This window comes from Mastacembelus armatus, chromosome 4 (genome assembly GCF_900324485.2).
Source record: "Mastacembelus armatus chromosome 4, fMasArm1.2, whole genome shotgun sequence".
Classification (NCBI taxonomy): domain Eukaryota; kingdom Metazoa; phylum Chordata; class Actinopteri; order Synbranchiformes; family Mastacembelidae; genus Mastacembelus; species Mastacembelus armatus.
Genome location: NC_046636.1, coordinates 6860169 through 6877722, shown reverse-complemented (window position 1 = coordinate 6877722; position 17554 = coordinate 6860169). Strand labels below are relative to the sequence as shown.

General features: G+C 38.8%; 1 protein-coding gene across 2 annotated transcripts in view; it reads right to left on the bottom strand.

Annotated features, from left to right (window-relative positions):
* The window catches only part of fcho1 (FCH and mu domain containing endocytic adaptor 1), a 44349-nt gene that overhangs the window by 15146 nt on the left and 11649 nt on the right, over positions 1–17554 (bottom strand). For both annotated transcript variants that reach the window (XM_026322959.1, XM_026322960.1), the window contains exons 2-7: positions 16039–16089; positions 6043–6134; positions 3343–3417; positions 2688–2829; positions 2279–2431; positions 1581–1685 (exon numbers count right to left, since the gene is read on the bottom strand). In XM_026322959.1, coding sequence (XP_026178744.1) covers positions 1581–1685; positions 2279–2431; positions 2688–2829; positions 3343–3417; positions 6043–6134; positions 16039–16065 — 594 coding nt within the window. In that variant the 5' untranslated portion in view covers positions 16066–16089. The remainder of the gene's footprint in view (positions 1–1580; positions 1686–2278; positions 2432–2687; positions 2830–3342; positions 3418–6042; positions 6135–16038; positions 16090–17554) is intronic.

Genomic DNA, 17554 nt, shown 5'->3' with positions numbered 1-17554 from the left:
CACATAATCCGTGATAACCTATTTAATGCAGTTTGTTTGGGATGGTGTGAAAGCTGTCAATCCAGTCGTGGTGTGGGATAAACAAGTGGGCTGAGGTGGAGCCTGAAGAGCAAGTTCTCTGTCAGCTTGCAAATGAAATCTGGTGTGGTTAATTTATTTTGTGAAAACAAAACAAAAATGCACAATATTCTCTGGTTGCAGCTTCACAAGTTTGCTGTTTTTTTGTGCTTTATATAAGTGTTAACTAAACATCTTTGGATTTTGGGCTGTTAGCTGGAGAAAATAAGATATTTGATAATGTTACCAAGGGCTCTAATGTGATGGCTATTTTATAGACACACAATTAACTGATAAAATAATCATTAGTTGCATTAGTCCAACAGTAGACCATCCAAAGCTGTACGACTGTTTTTTTTTTTTTTAAAAACAGGCTTGACTGTGGAGATTTTCCTCATATATCAAAGAGTGAAAGAGCGTTAACCCAGAGGTAACCACACAGTAATGAGCTCTTTATGAACACCACAGAAGATCAATACTACAGCTGCAATAATTAATTGAGCAACATAAAATTAATAGGAAAATATTTTAAGAACCATTAATTAAAAGATATTCAATGTTTCCAGGTAACCAAATGCAATGATGAGCTTGTTTTCCTTGTCAAACATAATTTTACAGTTTTGATGCGTCATGGAATGACTGAATGATTAATAAAATGCAATTGGCAGATTAATCAATAATGCAAAAAATCATTAATAACTATTTTGTATGTATATTTCAGAGTGAAACAGACATTGAAACAACTCTTTAGGTCTAAATTTGACAAAAGATAAAACTGTAGAAGACACACACGGACCTGCTTTATTAGACCAGCAGGAGGGTTTAATGAATAAATTAGAGTTTCATCACATCATTTGAAGAGAAACTACTTTTTTTCCCCAGCTAAAAGTTGGAAACTAAGACAACGCATGTTTTATTTTAACTTAACCTGAACCTCCACAGGTGTGAAAACATTGTGATCTCCTATAGTTTTATGTGCAATCAAAAGCAAATGACTTAATTCTCCGTTATTTGTATGGACTTCCTCTATTTCCTTTTTGATCTTTTGACATGTTTTTCTCAAAGGCACCATATATCCTCTCATAATTATGGCCAGACCTTCCCCTCTAAAGATATTATAAAAGATAATTGGTCACAAGGATTTCAGCTATCATTTCAAATGTAAAGCACAGAAACACTCATCGGGGTTTGTTAAAGATTTCCATGGAAACAGCAGCAGTTACCATGGAAGTGTGGAGGCAGTGATTAAAGGTAATGAGCAGGGTGCAGGATGTTCAAGCAGGTGGGTGTTTAGGAGTCGGGGGGCGGAGGTTTCCATTTTTTGGGGGGGAAGGAGAGATATAGACTTATAAATCAAAGTATAAGATTCAGTTTATGTGCAGTGGGAGTTTTCCAAGAGGGTGAGTCAAGAAGAAGAAGAGAAAGATTAAGTCCAAGAGAAGAATAAATGCATAAAAACAGCACATCAGAAGGTGAGAGAAAGATAAAAAGTGGCCCTCAGCCCAGCTGGAGTCAGAGCTGACCTGGGCAGACTCGCTCATCTTCTGCTCGAACTCTCCTCCCACGCGGTTGTACTTCTCGATGCACAACGCAAACGACTCAGCTGCTTTCTTAGACTTCAGCTCCGCCTAGTGAGGAAGAAAAAGAAAATAATGGCCTTTAGCTACTGACTATCATTCAAAAACCTGAAATAAATGAACAGCTCAGTAAGTGACGAGAACAATTTCTGCCCTATAATTACCAATACTCCATTCAGTAACTTTCAAAACAAGAACTGTAATTTGCTCACAAAGGGGATGTTTTTTTGTTTCCCATGATTCTCTGCTCTGGAGAAATTTAATCTATTTAAAATACTGCTAACATCCGGGGTCAGCAAAACAGACCAATAGAGGACCAGTAGAAACAAGAACGTGTTGAATTCTGATGTCGCACAACACACTGAAACTTAACAACATATCTTTAAAAGTCAGTGCTGTCTCCACATATATATATGTCAATTTCATGGATCATTATTAGCACAAAAATTCTTCGACTTAGCCATAATCTTTTGGTGAATGGTTTCTTGGGGCAGATTCTGGTGGTTCAAGTGCAGCAGTTTAAGAAAGCACTACTTTTTCACTAGAGAGAGATTCCTCAAGCCAGAGAAATTATTAGTTTTGGTTCTATTTGAATCTTAAATGTCCAGAAAACAACCTTGGAAACAGAAAAGGTGGCAGCTAACCTTCTCTACTTCCTTCTGTGGAGCCCCCTCCTTCTTCAGTCGGTCCAGCTCCAAACACTTGGCATGATAACCCTCCTTTGACTTCTGAAGGTGACCACTCTGCACCTGCAGCACCTGCACCGCTTCCACGGTCACCACCATCTCCTCCTTTGTCTAGGACAGACGGACACACACACACACGCACATACACAGAGTATCATAGTACTTGATACTTTAAGGGCAAATGCAGCAATTACTCTAAAGGGTGCAGACAGTAATTAGATTTTCTCTGACATAAATTAAATTAGGATGACAGAGGCTCAATGCAGGGCAAGTAATGAGAAAATATACACGCCTATGTTCACCGAAAAGCATATGCCTGACTTCTGTCAGGAGAGTGCTATAGTATCATCTTTTCCCAGATATATACCTTGCGGTGAATTTTGATTTGCTCTTCTCCATACTTGTTGATGTCCCGGATAAGATCATTCAGCTTTCTCATAAGCTCCAGGTGGCAGAGAGCCAGTTTGTCTGAAGACACCCTGAACACATCCCACATGGGAGCAAATGTCCTGGAAAATACACACGACCGCTAGATTAAAACTACTTCAGACCTCCTGCCTGAAATCCATTTTTTTGAGATTGAGTAAAAACATTATGTGTACAGTCATTTTTACTACACTGTTAGATCCTTATCCATTAATTCACTGGAGCAGGGTGAAACTTTAAACCACTGGAGGTCAACAAAAAAGATTTTCTTGCCTGATTCTTTAACATTAAGCAGCTTAAGACTAAATAAGCATCAACTAAAGCAACGAAGAAGGAAAATACTTCCAACTCAAACACTTTTCATCATTTGATTTATACTTTAGGACATTTATGTCATGTTGTACATATAAAACACTTATAATAAACCATTTACGCTAAATGGCAGAGAAGGTACTGTAATACAGTGCGTTCCCATCAATGTCTTATCAAAAACACCTTCCAAAGGTGTACTATAATTACTATAATATGTATGCTAATATGTTCTTGGGTGAACCTGAAGTTGCTGTACTGTTTTTTGTTTTCAGAGAAGTACTCACCCCTGTGGACTGCCATTGCTGGCAATCTTGGCCAGTTTGCTCATTGACTTAGAGTATGTCTCCTCAATGGCAGCCCTGCAAAAACCAAAAGATACACATAAACTAAACATCAGCAAAATAAATGATGCAGGTAACTAAGTTTGAGCAGCTCCAAAGAAAACCTTGGGTACACAAACCTGCATAATGTATGTACTAAATATTAAAGTAAGACAGCAAAACTTCCAGGAGACCCATGTGACGTGAGCAGCCGTCCTAAACCAAACACCAAAGTAAACCTAAGCAACAAATACCAGTTTTGTAGTGTATGTGTGCGTGCAGCTCTGTTTCTCTACTAAAGTCTAAGTTGCCAGTAACACAACAGCAAGAGTAATGTGGTGTGAATTCTTTCAAAATGTAAATTCTTCTAAATAGCTTTTAGACTGGTGAATGTAATGTACTCCAAATAGCACTTCCTCAGCTAATGGCCTCATACGTTATGTTCTCTATTTAGAGCTTCCTTTGGCCAAGACACTGAGCATCCACCACCGCGCTTAAAATAATGTAAAATAAAGATTCATTTCCGTCACTGTTGGGTAAATGTTGCAATAAGCCATATTTAAATGATGGATGGACTTGTTTTGCAAGGCTGGGCATAAAACTTTAATAACCATCTGTAGACCCTGGAGAGAAAGAAAGAAGGATTGTTGAACCAAATATCCCAAGGGTGAACAGATCAACTAGCTTTTGAGGACAGAGAGCAATAAACAAGCAGACAAACTCAGTGTCCATGTTGAGCAGTGATGCAGACGTTGTGTTGGAGATCAAACTGCATCACAACCACTGCTGATTATTTTTATTTACACTTACATTGAGTCTTTTTTTTTTTTTTTAAACTTTAAAACATGTTCACATTGAATCAGCTAATAATTTAGTGGACTTGTCACCATTTGTAGAGAAACAGGTGAGGACTTTAAGTTTAGTTTTTTTTTTTTTTGCCGACTCAACAGTCCAAAAAAATTTACTGTGACCCCACTTTCACAAGTCCCCTCTCTAACAAGAAGTAGAAATATATCTTCAGTGGACTGAGTATCAGGGCAAGGACAGGGAACACAGCAAACAATAACTGGGAAGCCTTGGGACTGTGGTTGAAAGAGTTGTTACACTATTATAACTGTGCGTTTCATATGGTTTCTTATGGCAAAATGACCTTTCAGGAAAGTGGAGAGAGAGAAAGATCGAGGACGTTTATCAAGACAATTGCTTTTCCTCTATCCTGTGGATCCAGTATTTTACCCACGATGCCCCTATTTCATTTTCTGGCAGCTGATTTGTTGTCTGCTGTTGTCCAAGCAGATAAGTGGATTTCCCCCCTGCGAGGAACGTGCACAAGCACTTTGAATGAACGTCAGGATTATATCACACCCTGGATAGTAAACATTTAAATGAAGAAGAAATTTTTTGTTACAACAGCATAAATCTACTGAGTATTATAATTATAATAATTTAGTATGATATGAGTCCAACATTTATGCTGTATTGTTTGACTTTTCAAACACTATTTTTCACTTTTACCTATTCAGGCTTTTGGTATGAGGAGTAACCAACGATTGTGATGAAATTGAGTAATGAGTTTAGCTGGGTTCGATCCAGATACAGTGAAAGGTACAGTCAGCGATTCCAATTCATTACACAATTGGTCATAGTCAGCAAAATTTGCCCCACATGGCTCTCCCTGGTCTTCTAGTTTGTGTACTCTACAAGCCCCAGTTCATTGTGTGCAGCCTGTATAGTTGCACTGTAACTGGTGAAACAATGCGGAGTCGGGCTGGCAAGTTTCAGCCACACAGCAGACCGCTTGCTCGTGCGCAGCATATTGGGTAGGAATAAGAGGAGTAAGCTACATTTTGGAAATTCACAATGTCATTGATCAGTCAAAAAGCAAAGGTAGCTAAAAAATACACCGCAAAAAAGCAAAGGGGAAAAACTGAAAGATGATGAGGCAAGGCTGAAGACCGATGTAAACGTATGTGGTGTTTTCCAACAATAGAGACTTCTGGGACTTGAAAGGCATGATGATGAACCTCTCCACATGATTATAAAGTCTACAACTGAAAAGGCTTGTGGATTTGTGTGGATGCTAAATCAAAATATCAGCAATAGAACTGCTGACCATACCTTTAATTACACTTTTTACGCTTTTTTGAAAAGATTTGGGGAAAACAAGCTCAAACTCTGCACCTCTAAAAGCTAAACTATGATTGAATTGCTGTTTGATGGGACGGATTGGAGACGGTTTGTTTTGTGAGAACTTTTTTGTGAGAAGTTTTCAAACCAGGCAGTTGGCAGATGTGGGAAAAGATAGACCTCTCAGAGAGATAATCACCTACAGTATTCAGGGCCGTACGTGAGTGTGTTTGAGAGATAGCACAGTAGTGAGGACAGAGCTTGGGGCTCAGAGACATGACTGAAGCAGTTTTAACAAAGAAAGACTTGTCAAAGTGTTCTCTGTGCAAACTGTGATTCTGCTGACAGGACTATGAAACCGCATAACTCAAGAACACCTTGTCACATGATAATATTCCCTGAGCATTTCCCCAACTTTGGCACAATCACTCATCTTTCTATCCAAGGAAACAGTCAAAAATGTAGAATTTCTCCACCCGAGCCCCATACCTACCACCACCTCCCACAGAAATATTCACAAATATACTCCAACCTTACCTCTCACGGACAAACTCTGCTAGCTCCTTGGTTGCCAGCTGGCCATGCTTCATGTTGTGGTAGAGCACGTCAAAGCCGGCATTCTTTTCCCCCTGCCAATGTACAAATAAAACACACACATACACACACACACACACACACAGTCTGTTAGCATCGAAAGAGGAACAGTGAACCAACATGATAGTGATGTCTTCAGTGTACCAGTATCACACTTGTTTTGAGTGTAAGATGTTATTAGATTGTGCCATTGATATTACTATGAACTGTCAGTAGGTCCTGGGTAAACAGTTCGCCATAAGTTACACAGAAAAGGTTTAAACACTTAATAGCACAGCACCATTGATATGAACACAACTTGAAATTCGTCTTAGAGTGGAAAACATAAAGGATGTGTGTCTACAAAGAGGTTTTATCCCCACTTTTAAGCATTTGAAAGCTTGGTTTTGAAACCTCACTGATCTATAACATTAAATATTCATGACTTAAATAAGCAACAATCAAAGCTAAAGTTAAAAAAAAAAACCTAGGAAATTCAACAGACAACAGTTTCAGCTGAATCAGTAGTTTGGTTATTTTACTGCACGGCTCTTGACTGCAGCCGCACCTCACTGGAACATATCTCACTGTTTGCCGCTTATCTACATGAATACCTCGATGCCAGCATGACTGAATATCACTCAGATGTGAGAAAACACAGAGGAACAACCCACAGTGCTGGATCGTTCTGGAGTACAAAAAAAAATATTGTATACTTTGTAACAGATTTCATACAGCCTACAGGACGATCCTACAGCCTACACTGTCATAATTACACAAGCCCATACCTGTCCCAACATATGGCTCTACAATGCAACAAGGGGCTTAACTGCAGCTGCAATGTTACAAATGAGCTGTGTCATTTCTTGAGTCTAACCATGTTTCAGTCAACAGACGGCCGAGATGTCTGTGCAGATAGAAACAGACACAGCTGTTTCTCAGGACCTAAAAATACCCCATCGGAGGGGAACAGACCAGTTCCCAGGTACCAGGGGAATGGCTGGAATGCCAAGGAAGGGTCACCCAAAACCACACACAGACATTTGTCTTCCTCTAGTTACCACCGATATAAAGCATTCCCCAGCCCCTTACCCTAATCTAAACCATCACAACTAAATGCTAAACCCTAAGTCTCACTTCAATCTAATTCTAACGTTAACCCTGGAACAGAGGCTTAACCCTCAGACAGGCATTTAAAAGCGTGTCAGAAAGTGAGGAACAGTCAAAACTAGTCACACACACATACATTGTCATCAGTGTGGACATATAAAGCAGCACTTGACCCTTTGTGCTTATGTTAATAATACAGGTAAGATCATGTCCACCATCGTGGTGTGACATTTTGCCCGTTAATGCTTCAGCCTTTTTGAAATTGTTGCAGCTCTTTTAAAATGAATGAAACAGGGGTACTGCTCTGCTCAGGCACCCTGAACGCAGCATGAACCGCTCACTTAGCATCGGTTGTTTTTACATCTTATCCATGTTCAATTCTGTTCTCTCCCTTTCCTAAATAAATGATAGGGTTTTGTATTATTACAGAATAGTTGAGTTCTTTGGTATTAGTTCTTCCTAAACAGCAGATAGGCCTTCAGCAGGCTGTATAATGTTTATTGGCAGCGGTCTGCTCTATTCAAAAGGGCGACTATTACTCTCAGGTTTTGTCCTTTTCTCACAGATGGCAGACGTCTTTTGTTGAAACTCAACCCTGGCCTCAGAAAGGTGAGCTGCCGGTCTAAGCACACACAGAGACACAGAGACACAGAGACACAGAGACACAGAGACACAGAGACACAGAGACACAGAGACACAGAGACACAGAGACACACACGCACACACGCACACACGCACACACGCACACACGCACACACGCACACACGCACACACGCACACACGCACACACGCACACACGCACACACACACACACACACTTCTGTCTTTATGAGGACACTCATTGACATAATGCTTTCACTTTGCCCTTACCATGACCCAAACCTAATTCTAACCTAAATCCCACAACCAAGACTTAACTCTCAAACAGAAGAATGTAAAATGAGGACTGCTCAAACATCCTCACTTCGACAGAATTTGTCAAACTGGTTCTCACAAAGGCAGAAGTACAAGTACATATAAACACACCTCCACAATAGCACTCAACATGTCTATGTCTGTCAGCTCTAAGCAAATTGGGCATGTCCACAAGCCACAGATAATTACAGTACTTGAACAGTTTTCCAAACAGTATTTGATGACGATAACAGCCACTAAGAAGCCTTGAATATTTTAAAAAGCAATATAGCATAACTTTGTTGCAAAATCATTTTAACTATTTAGCATTATACATTTACCTTGTAAGGAAAACTGCTCACAAATACTGCATTAATACAACTTTACTCCATAAAGTTGTTTCTAGCAGATAATATGAGAGTTTATGTCACTGTTGATTTTTATTGCTCTGACACCACTAAAAAGCAACAGATTTGGAGAATCTTTGGAGTTTGGCTTCCTCTGTCCTTTTGTAACTTCATCATTAAATGGGAAAGTCTCATTGTTGAGGTAGCGCAAAGGAGTGTGCACACTGCTGCGCTCTCACAATGTGATATATACACAGCATGTAGCTGTACAACCTTTGGATGAATGCAGCATGTGAATCTCAGAACTTCTCTGTCAAGAGACCGTCATTATCTTCTTGATGCAGAGCTACACTCGTACGTGTTTGAGTGTGCAGGTTCTTGATTGGGCAAGTGTATATGGGCTGGCACTTGTAGCTGTTGCGTCATGCCAAGTAATCTGATATCATGATATGAGAGCTGCAAACCTCCAGTCTTCAAGTATTTTCAAGCACCATAATGCATTCTACAGCCTTTAGTGAAAGAAAATCCTTCATGCCTGATATAGGCAAACCCCTTCTTTCTCCCCAGTAGATCACTTTTTCATCAATTAAGTTGACCGTTTTGGTCACGCACGGTGGAGGCCATTACCATGACAATGAAGGGGATGATGGGAGAGGAGACTAAAGCAATTGAGGGGGGTGTATGGGGAGAAATAAAATCTGTATATGGACAACTTTCTCATGACAGGCTTCTGGGGACCACTATGAGCTGCAGGGGATTAGCTCAAATTTGGCAACGTAAGCAGCAGGGAAATCATTTTATTTCACTAAATTAAATCAAATAAGATCGATGGCCTTTATGGACTTTAAGCAAAAGGGCCAACCCTCAGACTCTTCACTTTCAATTTTAACAAGCAAAACTAATTTTAATACATACATGTCTACATATAATGTCTGCATCTGACATCCAATCATTACAGCTCTAAACCCTTTAAATAGTTGCTGTGGAGAAAAAAAACACAAAAAAAAACAACAGATAATAGATTCAGCAGTTGGTGAGTTCTTTCAGCACTGTTTGGCTGCCCTGAATATATATAATAATATATATTTACTATACAGTGGAGACACAGGTTAACATGTTTTGAGTTCTTGTCTTTTTACCTCACCTGGCCTGCGCAGTACTCCATCTTAGATATTCAGCTTGATAAACCAGTTTTAAGTTATAACAGACAACATATCATTAGTTTGATTGGACTCATTTTAAATATTAATATTAAATTGATTGTTTATACCTAGTTTAGTTCTTTTGTGTGGCACTTGTTTTTTTTTTTTTTTTTGGTTTCCATTTTCAGATTGTTATTAAAGTGCTTTAGAAAAGTGATTTTATTTGATAATTATTTCATGGACTTATTTAGCTACATTCAGAATCAGCTATTCTTCATTTTAGATGCCGTGTTTTACTCAATACCATGACGCAAAATGTACTAAGAAAACAGTCTGAGAGAAGACCAGACAGAAGTTAGCATTTATCTTCCCACCTACAAATGCAAAGTGACTTCTTTAGCTGTTTAGAAATCTGTTTTTAAAAAGTGATGCTGTTGATCTCCAACAATAAGATGATATTGCTTCTCAAAGAAGCTCTGAGAGGTTCTGAACTGCTGTTATAAAGTATATGAACAATGGGCCTCTGGTGAGTTTTGTGGTTTTGTGTCCCTCCCTGTAATAACAAAGATTTTCAATGTTTGACTGAGACAAAGGTTTACTCAGATTTATAGTGTGGTCACTGTTATGCTGCTGAACCTTTGGCTGACTGCTAACGACAGAAAATAAAAAGCAGAAACCCATGTAAAGACATTTCCTCTACCTGCTGATAATGTTTCACCATGTCATTATTCTTGTGGCTGTCTGTGTTTTATACATCTCCAGATTTTGATCTATTTAACTACTCTTAATTGATGCTAGTGTGACATATCTTCAGACTGCTCCTCAGACACAACCTACAGACAAAGAAGAAACCTGGACTGAGGCTAACTCTGCACTGCAGCCTTTACTTCACCACATCAGAATAAAAGCTTTTCCTCTGCACTGCAGCCTTAAATGTCTGCTGATCACAAAGGGACAACACAAACGAGGAAACAGGAGATCTCTGATGGCATATATATACCTAAACATCTAACCACACCAGAACACAATTTTCAGTTTGATTACTGTGGTACATTCAGACACAATGGACATGTGGATAGCAGCACTACCCACAGGCTGGTTGTTTCTGTTATTCAAACTTAAAAGTCATGATGGCTGTTTTAGTAGTTTTCAAATTCAGATTACATCTGAGGCATAATAAGACATATAGATATTAGAACTAATTAGACAAAATTATATATAGCCCAAAACACTAGACTGGACTGGAAAAGTTTCCTGTGTGAATTCATTGTTAGGACAGTATGTTATTTCTAACAGAGAGAACACAAAGGGGAGTGCAAATTTGTGAGACAAGCACCAACACATAAAAATCTAATGGATTAACACGTTGCACGACTTCTCCAACATCCTTAGGGGAATAATGTAGGATACTTGATAAAACCTGAGCAACCAGTTTTTAAGTTTAAGTTTAAAAGACAGTGTGTACACTGCTGAATGAGCTCAGGGGCAATCTTGGTTTTTTTGTTATTGCAGTTTACAGATGATGCAGAAAACACAAGGATCTCATTATGACTAGTAGTTTAGCAGCATTATTTCTCAATCTCTCTTATTCTAGACCTATGCTTTTCTCTTCCTTTTTTTTTTACTACAGCTCGAACATATGTGTGAGCAGGAAAGTGTGGTGTTGCTCATCTTGGCGCCAGTAATACACTTCATTAATACACTTCATTCTCTGGCAATGTGTAGAGCTCTGACTTTAGTACTGGCAATTAGTCAAATCTGTCTTTAAAGTCTGTCTGAATGGAAGCAATGTCTGAAGGCATTCTTCCTGTCCAATACAGCCCTTCTGTCAAATCAAACAGAAAAACAAAGAAAAAAACAAAAAAACAAAAAAACTGACCAAAACAGATCTGACCACAACAAAAGGAAAGTCGCCCACAGATGTTCAAGTGGCTGCTTCTTTTATGCTTATTATAATATGCAGTAAATAATGTACCAAAACAAGGAATCATTAGTTTCAAAACTATTTTCTGACAGTGCCTAATTTTATACTTATCAGGCCTCATAAATGCCAAATGCCTAAGAGAAAGGAAAATTCATACAATATCAATTAATTAGGAGGTTAACATTCTGCATGTTTCTGCTGAATACAACTCTAACAAACAAGCCCACTGGGGAGGGACTGTTGTTATTAACATCTAGCAGACTGTCACATGTCTAAAGACAGCAATAATCTGTAACTAATATGATGTATAAAAGCCAAATTCATACTACAAGTCATCATACTCTGTTCTGGGTTGTAACTTGTGTCAAATCTGTTTAGATGACTTAATGACTTCATGGATGAATATCAGACATCTGAATTTCTGCAGGAAGTATAACATTTTTTGACCGAATGTGGATTCACATTTCCCCTTTTCAGGTTTGAATTCTTAAGTTTCTTAGCACCTACAGAAAGAAAAAATAATATTGGCCTGCACTCAAACAGTTCTGCAGACCATATAATACAGTCCTCCTATGTCAGGCAACTGTCAAAAGCGAAAACTGTGAAAACTTTCCTCCCTTGTGTCAAACGCTGTATTACCGAGCCATCCATCCACTGACCGGTGTGTCAGTGCTGCTGTGTGTTTAGCTGACTCATAGAAACATTTTCTGCTGACTAGGCAGGTTGAGCAGAACGAACAGTCCCAAAGCAGAGACGTGTCAATAACACCAGCAGCAGGTAGCAGCAGCAACAGCAGCAGCAGCAACCATCATCACTGATGGCTCCAAATGAATTTGCTGTGTAGACCAGGCTGACTGCATTCACCTCTGCAAGTCCCATATGCTTTAGTTTGCTTACTGCTTGGAAGGAAAGACGGGCCAAATGAAGCTCCTGAAATGATGCACTTATGCTCCTGTCATGGACTTTGTCATTTTAAATGAAAAACAATTTGAGCAGAATTGAAAGCATGATATAGTTTTTTTCCTAAAAATAAATCTGACAGTAACAGTTAAAGATCAAATAATCCCAAAATAATATCTGTTTTTGCCTGATGCAGTGAATTAAATACTTAAAATAAACATAGTTACTGTAGCTAAATCTATGACTGACTTTTATCCACCGCAAACCATATACAGCCATTTCATGCCAAAAGAATCGTATTTCCTCCGTTACACACTTTCCTTTTTCACAGAGCAGAACATGAACACAAATAAAGTCTCTCTCATATCGATCTATCTTGACTCTTCATCTAACTGGGCACAGAACAGATCCACAAGGAACAACTTTGGAAGAAACTTTGAGAGCCAGGAAAAGAGTGGAAGAAGGGAATAGTGGAGGAAAGATAAAATGAGAGAAGAGACAAGGCAAGGCAAGAAAAAGAGGGAATCATGGGAAACATTAAGAGTTTAACACTGAGTTTGGTGTTCTTCATCCCAACAGAAAATACCATGACTTAGAGTAATGGGAGGGTCACAACACTGGCATCATTAAACTGAGATGCAGGCAATAAAAAAAACCAATGGGCGTTGTTTGTGGATATTTCTGTGCACACAATCTCATATCTACAGGCAAAGAAGAGGCAGTTTCAAAGATGAGAAGGTACAAGACAATACTGTAGTTTGTACAGCCCCACAACAGAAGAACTTGCAGCTCTTTCTGCAAAACAGTTCATTTAAAACCCCTGGATAACATGCAAACTCAATGCACTGACCTTTTATGATCTATTTGCCACTTCAGAGAGAGTAAACATAATACATTTGAAAATATTATTAAATACACTTTTACAGGTCTCCTCTATTCTTACCAAATTCAAACATTTAACAATGATGTGGTGTAATTTTCATCAGCCAAAATCCCAGCAGTTCTGTGCTTTAAAGAAAAAAAAAAAAAAAAAAAAAAAAAAAAATCTAACTAAGCTCCTGAGGACACATGTTGCAGGAACACTTAAGAAAACGATTAATAATAAATGATTATGTGATTAACCTGTTAGGGAGCCCCAAGGTAAATTTGAGCTGTGAGTCACTACTAACCCCTAGCACCTGTTGCAGTAAAATAACCATTAGGTACATTACAAGGAAGATTAAAGACGACACCATCACTGCATACATTTGCCTCCAGGTTTGCTATGCATCAACTACTTAACATAAATTGGAATAAACATACATTAAGAATATGCTCCATATCCCAAGTTGAAAAATAACTAGTAGATTTTGACACAGGGATTCTCTTCAAGACAAGAAATATAATACAGGACGTCTTACAGCCACTATTTGTTTGTATTGCCCCAGGTTCACCCACAGTGTTTTATAGTGGAAGAGACGCACCTAATCTAAAATAATGACATCCTCCTCTAACTGAAGAAAAATATATTACATTTTTATGAAACATGATACTGTGCTTATTAAACACCAGGGAAAAGAGCAGTAGCAGCATAACACAGACAAGGCTTTGTGTTTTATGATAGAAGTGACTTCTTGAACAGTCATTATACACATCTAATAAACCACTGATACCCAAACATGATCTGTCTGAGTCAGCGGAGCACAGTGATCGATCACATCAAACATTCTCTGCAGTCCTACAGTCCTTAATAGCAAAGCTATACTACATTGTAGCTGATGGGCTTCCCCCTGTGGGCCATGAGCACAGCTCTTATGTAGTTAATGAGAAAGAACAGCGTGCGATGAGGAAGCTTTGTGAGTAGCTATGAATGTTCTTGAGCCAAACAAGATGAGGCTTTGTGTCACTTGGTTGTATTATACAACTATTTTAGTGAGAAATATAGTATTATACTGCATATGCAGTCAGACACGTAGGCACATAACACATCATATTTGCTTAATTGACTTAAAAAAAAAAAAAAGCTTTTTCCCTGCACTTCAATGGAAAGCACTCTGACAAAGCCTAACATTTAATCTCCTCTGTAAGACAGAAGCACAGCAGCTCTATGACCCTGTCTGTGTGCCGGTCTGAAATTCTGTTGCTCATCTGTTTCTCTTCCATGCTGCCCATGGACCTCAGATGCCTGTTTAGGGGGCAAAAAAAAAAAAAAACCCACAGCACGTGACTGTACAATGATTCAGTGACAAAAGCCTTGGTATTAATTATCCAATAAGATGACTGTATTTCCACAAACAAAGAGTTTTGAGTTGCACTGTCTTAAATTATAGTATTATCATAAATTGTTAATAATGTGTTTTATCAATTACAGTCTCATTCCAGGTCTAATACTCTGCTAAATTTCACCTCAACTAAAAATATTCAGGATTTTTCAGTCTGATAAGACAACACAGAAGAAGTAGGGCAGACCTGAAATAGATGCGCCAGGTGTGCAGGGAAGAGGCAGAGAGGACAAAGTGAGGATAGAGAGAAAATGATGGAGAGAGCCCTTTAAGGGGATTGGGATGTGCTTACGAAAGACGACTTCTCTCCTCTACTTTATTCAGGTTATTAACTACCGCACAAATTAAGCTTAATTAATGCCATAATTAACTAATGTTGCTATACTGTATGATCAGTTTATTTACACTCGTAAAATATAAAGCACTCTAATACAGTGTAATAAATCCTACCTGTGAGGCTTGTAGTTATCGGCTTTTTGTTGACACTGCATTAGAGAGATGTTGATTCAGCTCTATGCTAATTCTTGATTATTCAGTTAGTGGTGGTGTACTGGACTGCCTTAGGGTGAAATGTGTTTCTAATATATCAGAATATTCTCATATACAGGCAGTCTGGAGAAACACCTGGGAATAGCTTGTGCCAGTATAAATAAAAATTCACCTTCTCCCTGAACACACATTTAGACACACGTTAGAGCTTCAGGCTTTAGCTGCTAATAGGTAATGGCTAATAAGCTCCTGAATTCTGCATTAGCTGAGAAAACAAATACAACAGGGATGGAGGTGAAGGGGTAAAATATTATAAAAAAAAAAAAAAAAAATAAAAAAAAAAAAACCTCTTTACAAAACTTCGACCAGCTTCTTCTACACCGTGTTCCTCACTAAATACTGGCTTCTTGTTTCTTTCTATTGTTCAAACTAAATTATCAGAAATAGCGTTGTTAGGGTATTTGTACTGAAACTCAAGGATCATATTCGTGCTGATGACAACACAATGGAGAATTATAGAAATGTAACAGCTAGTATGTAGTTAATGACCATTGCAACTGTTTAGGAAACCAACCATTTAAATTTTATACCACTGCAGTAAGTGACATTATTACTGCCTACAACAACAATCAGAATGAGATTGTTTTCCATGAATGTAAGATTGATCTTTGCAAGCAAGTGGCAGAACAAGACAGCAAGCAGCCTTCTCTCTGGACCTGACCCTTCAGTAAAAAGCCAGAAGCGCAGATGTCCACTGAGAGAATAATTAATAAGTCTGGTGACTAATAGCTGTGATTCAATAAGTAATACGTGTCTTTAAAGTTCATGGTGGCTTCTTTTCATAATCTCTGTCTTTAGATTTACTAATTCATGAATATTTTCAAGACACCTACCCAGAAGTTGTTCTGAAAGAAGGCCATCTTCACTTGGAGATTCACAGCAATCTGTAAAAAAAAAAAAAAAAAGAAAGAAAAGGCAGAGCTGCATTAGAGGAAAAAACTCATTTTCAGTTTGCTTGAACTCTATTTTCACCAAAACACAGTCTAAGTGCTGGTTAGAAAAAACTAGAGGGTCTTTGGGGTTTTATTGTAACAATCTGCAGCCTTTTCTCTGCCCTCTCACAATAAGCTGTAGTATTAAAGTCTCTGTTAATAACACACAAACAAGCTTCCAGAAAGTCCTGGCTTTTTAAAAACTCCTGAGATAGTGTAGGAAAGGAGCCCCTGAGGGAAGGCAGAGAAGCACTTAAAAGGAACTAGTCTGAGGATGCAGGGAGCTGAGGAAGAAAACAGGGAGGCGGAGTGACAGGAGAGATGGGGGGGGGGAGGGAGAGGGAGAGGGAGAGAGAGCGAGAGGGAGAGGGAGAATATAGGGATGAAGAGATAAATCGATGGAGGCAATGAGGCAGAAGAGACAGAGGTAGCCACCAGGGAGAGGGTCCCAGCTTGTGAAACTGGTAGCTGCAGTCCTCATTGTCTGAGTCACAATCAGTCACATGCTGCTGTTGATCAGTTCACATCTGTGGCTTTTTCTCATCTGCAGAATAAATTGTACCACTTATGCTGCTGAGCTGTTACCAACTACTTTTATTGTTCAAAAACTGCAACGCATGGTGGCCTGTATTTATTATTTTACTAGTGTGCAAAGCATATTACAGCAGCAACTGCTGACCACTAAAGAAAAAATGCTACATAATACAAATCCATGGCCCTTTATAGTAAAATCAATTAATATTAAAGTAACAATTTGTCATTTTTGTATATTAGTTTTTTGCTGTGTTAGAGGAGAAGGTTAATACCGCTCATTTTTTGAAAACAGCTAGCCTGAAGGTCTGTCTATAAGATTTTCTTTCTAATTTGTTAAGCATAATTTTAGGGCTAGACCCAAATGTTTAAGTATACAGATTTTCATTCTGTGAGTATATATTCAGTTCTTGTTTTGGCATTCAATAAAGGCAGCACATTCGTGTAATACACAGGTGCTTATTAATTGCACTATTAAATCATGGCTCACCTTGGCTGTGAAAGGGAAGGGGAAATGCCGTAGACCTCTACCTCTGTAGAAACACTTTAAATTGAAGGATGACGACACATAACTACTGTGCCAAATATGCCAGAAACAGACGGGCATGCAAAAGCACAGGAATTTTCTTATGCCCTTTCCAAGAGCAAAAGCATTTCCCCAGGGCTGCCCTCATACTGGGTTCCTGTTATCTGTTTTTCTGCTGCCTGTGTATATGCTGACAACAGTCCTTTCCCAATTTGGCTCAGACTCATCTGAGGCCTGGTGACCTGGCACCAGGGAGCAGCTACACACAGAAACAAACACACCTCACACCTTGTTAATTAGCTCAGCAGTGGGACTGGAGGCGCCTGCAGACGATCTGTTTGGCAGAGCTGGACACACCGG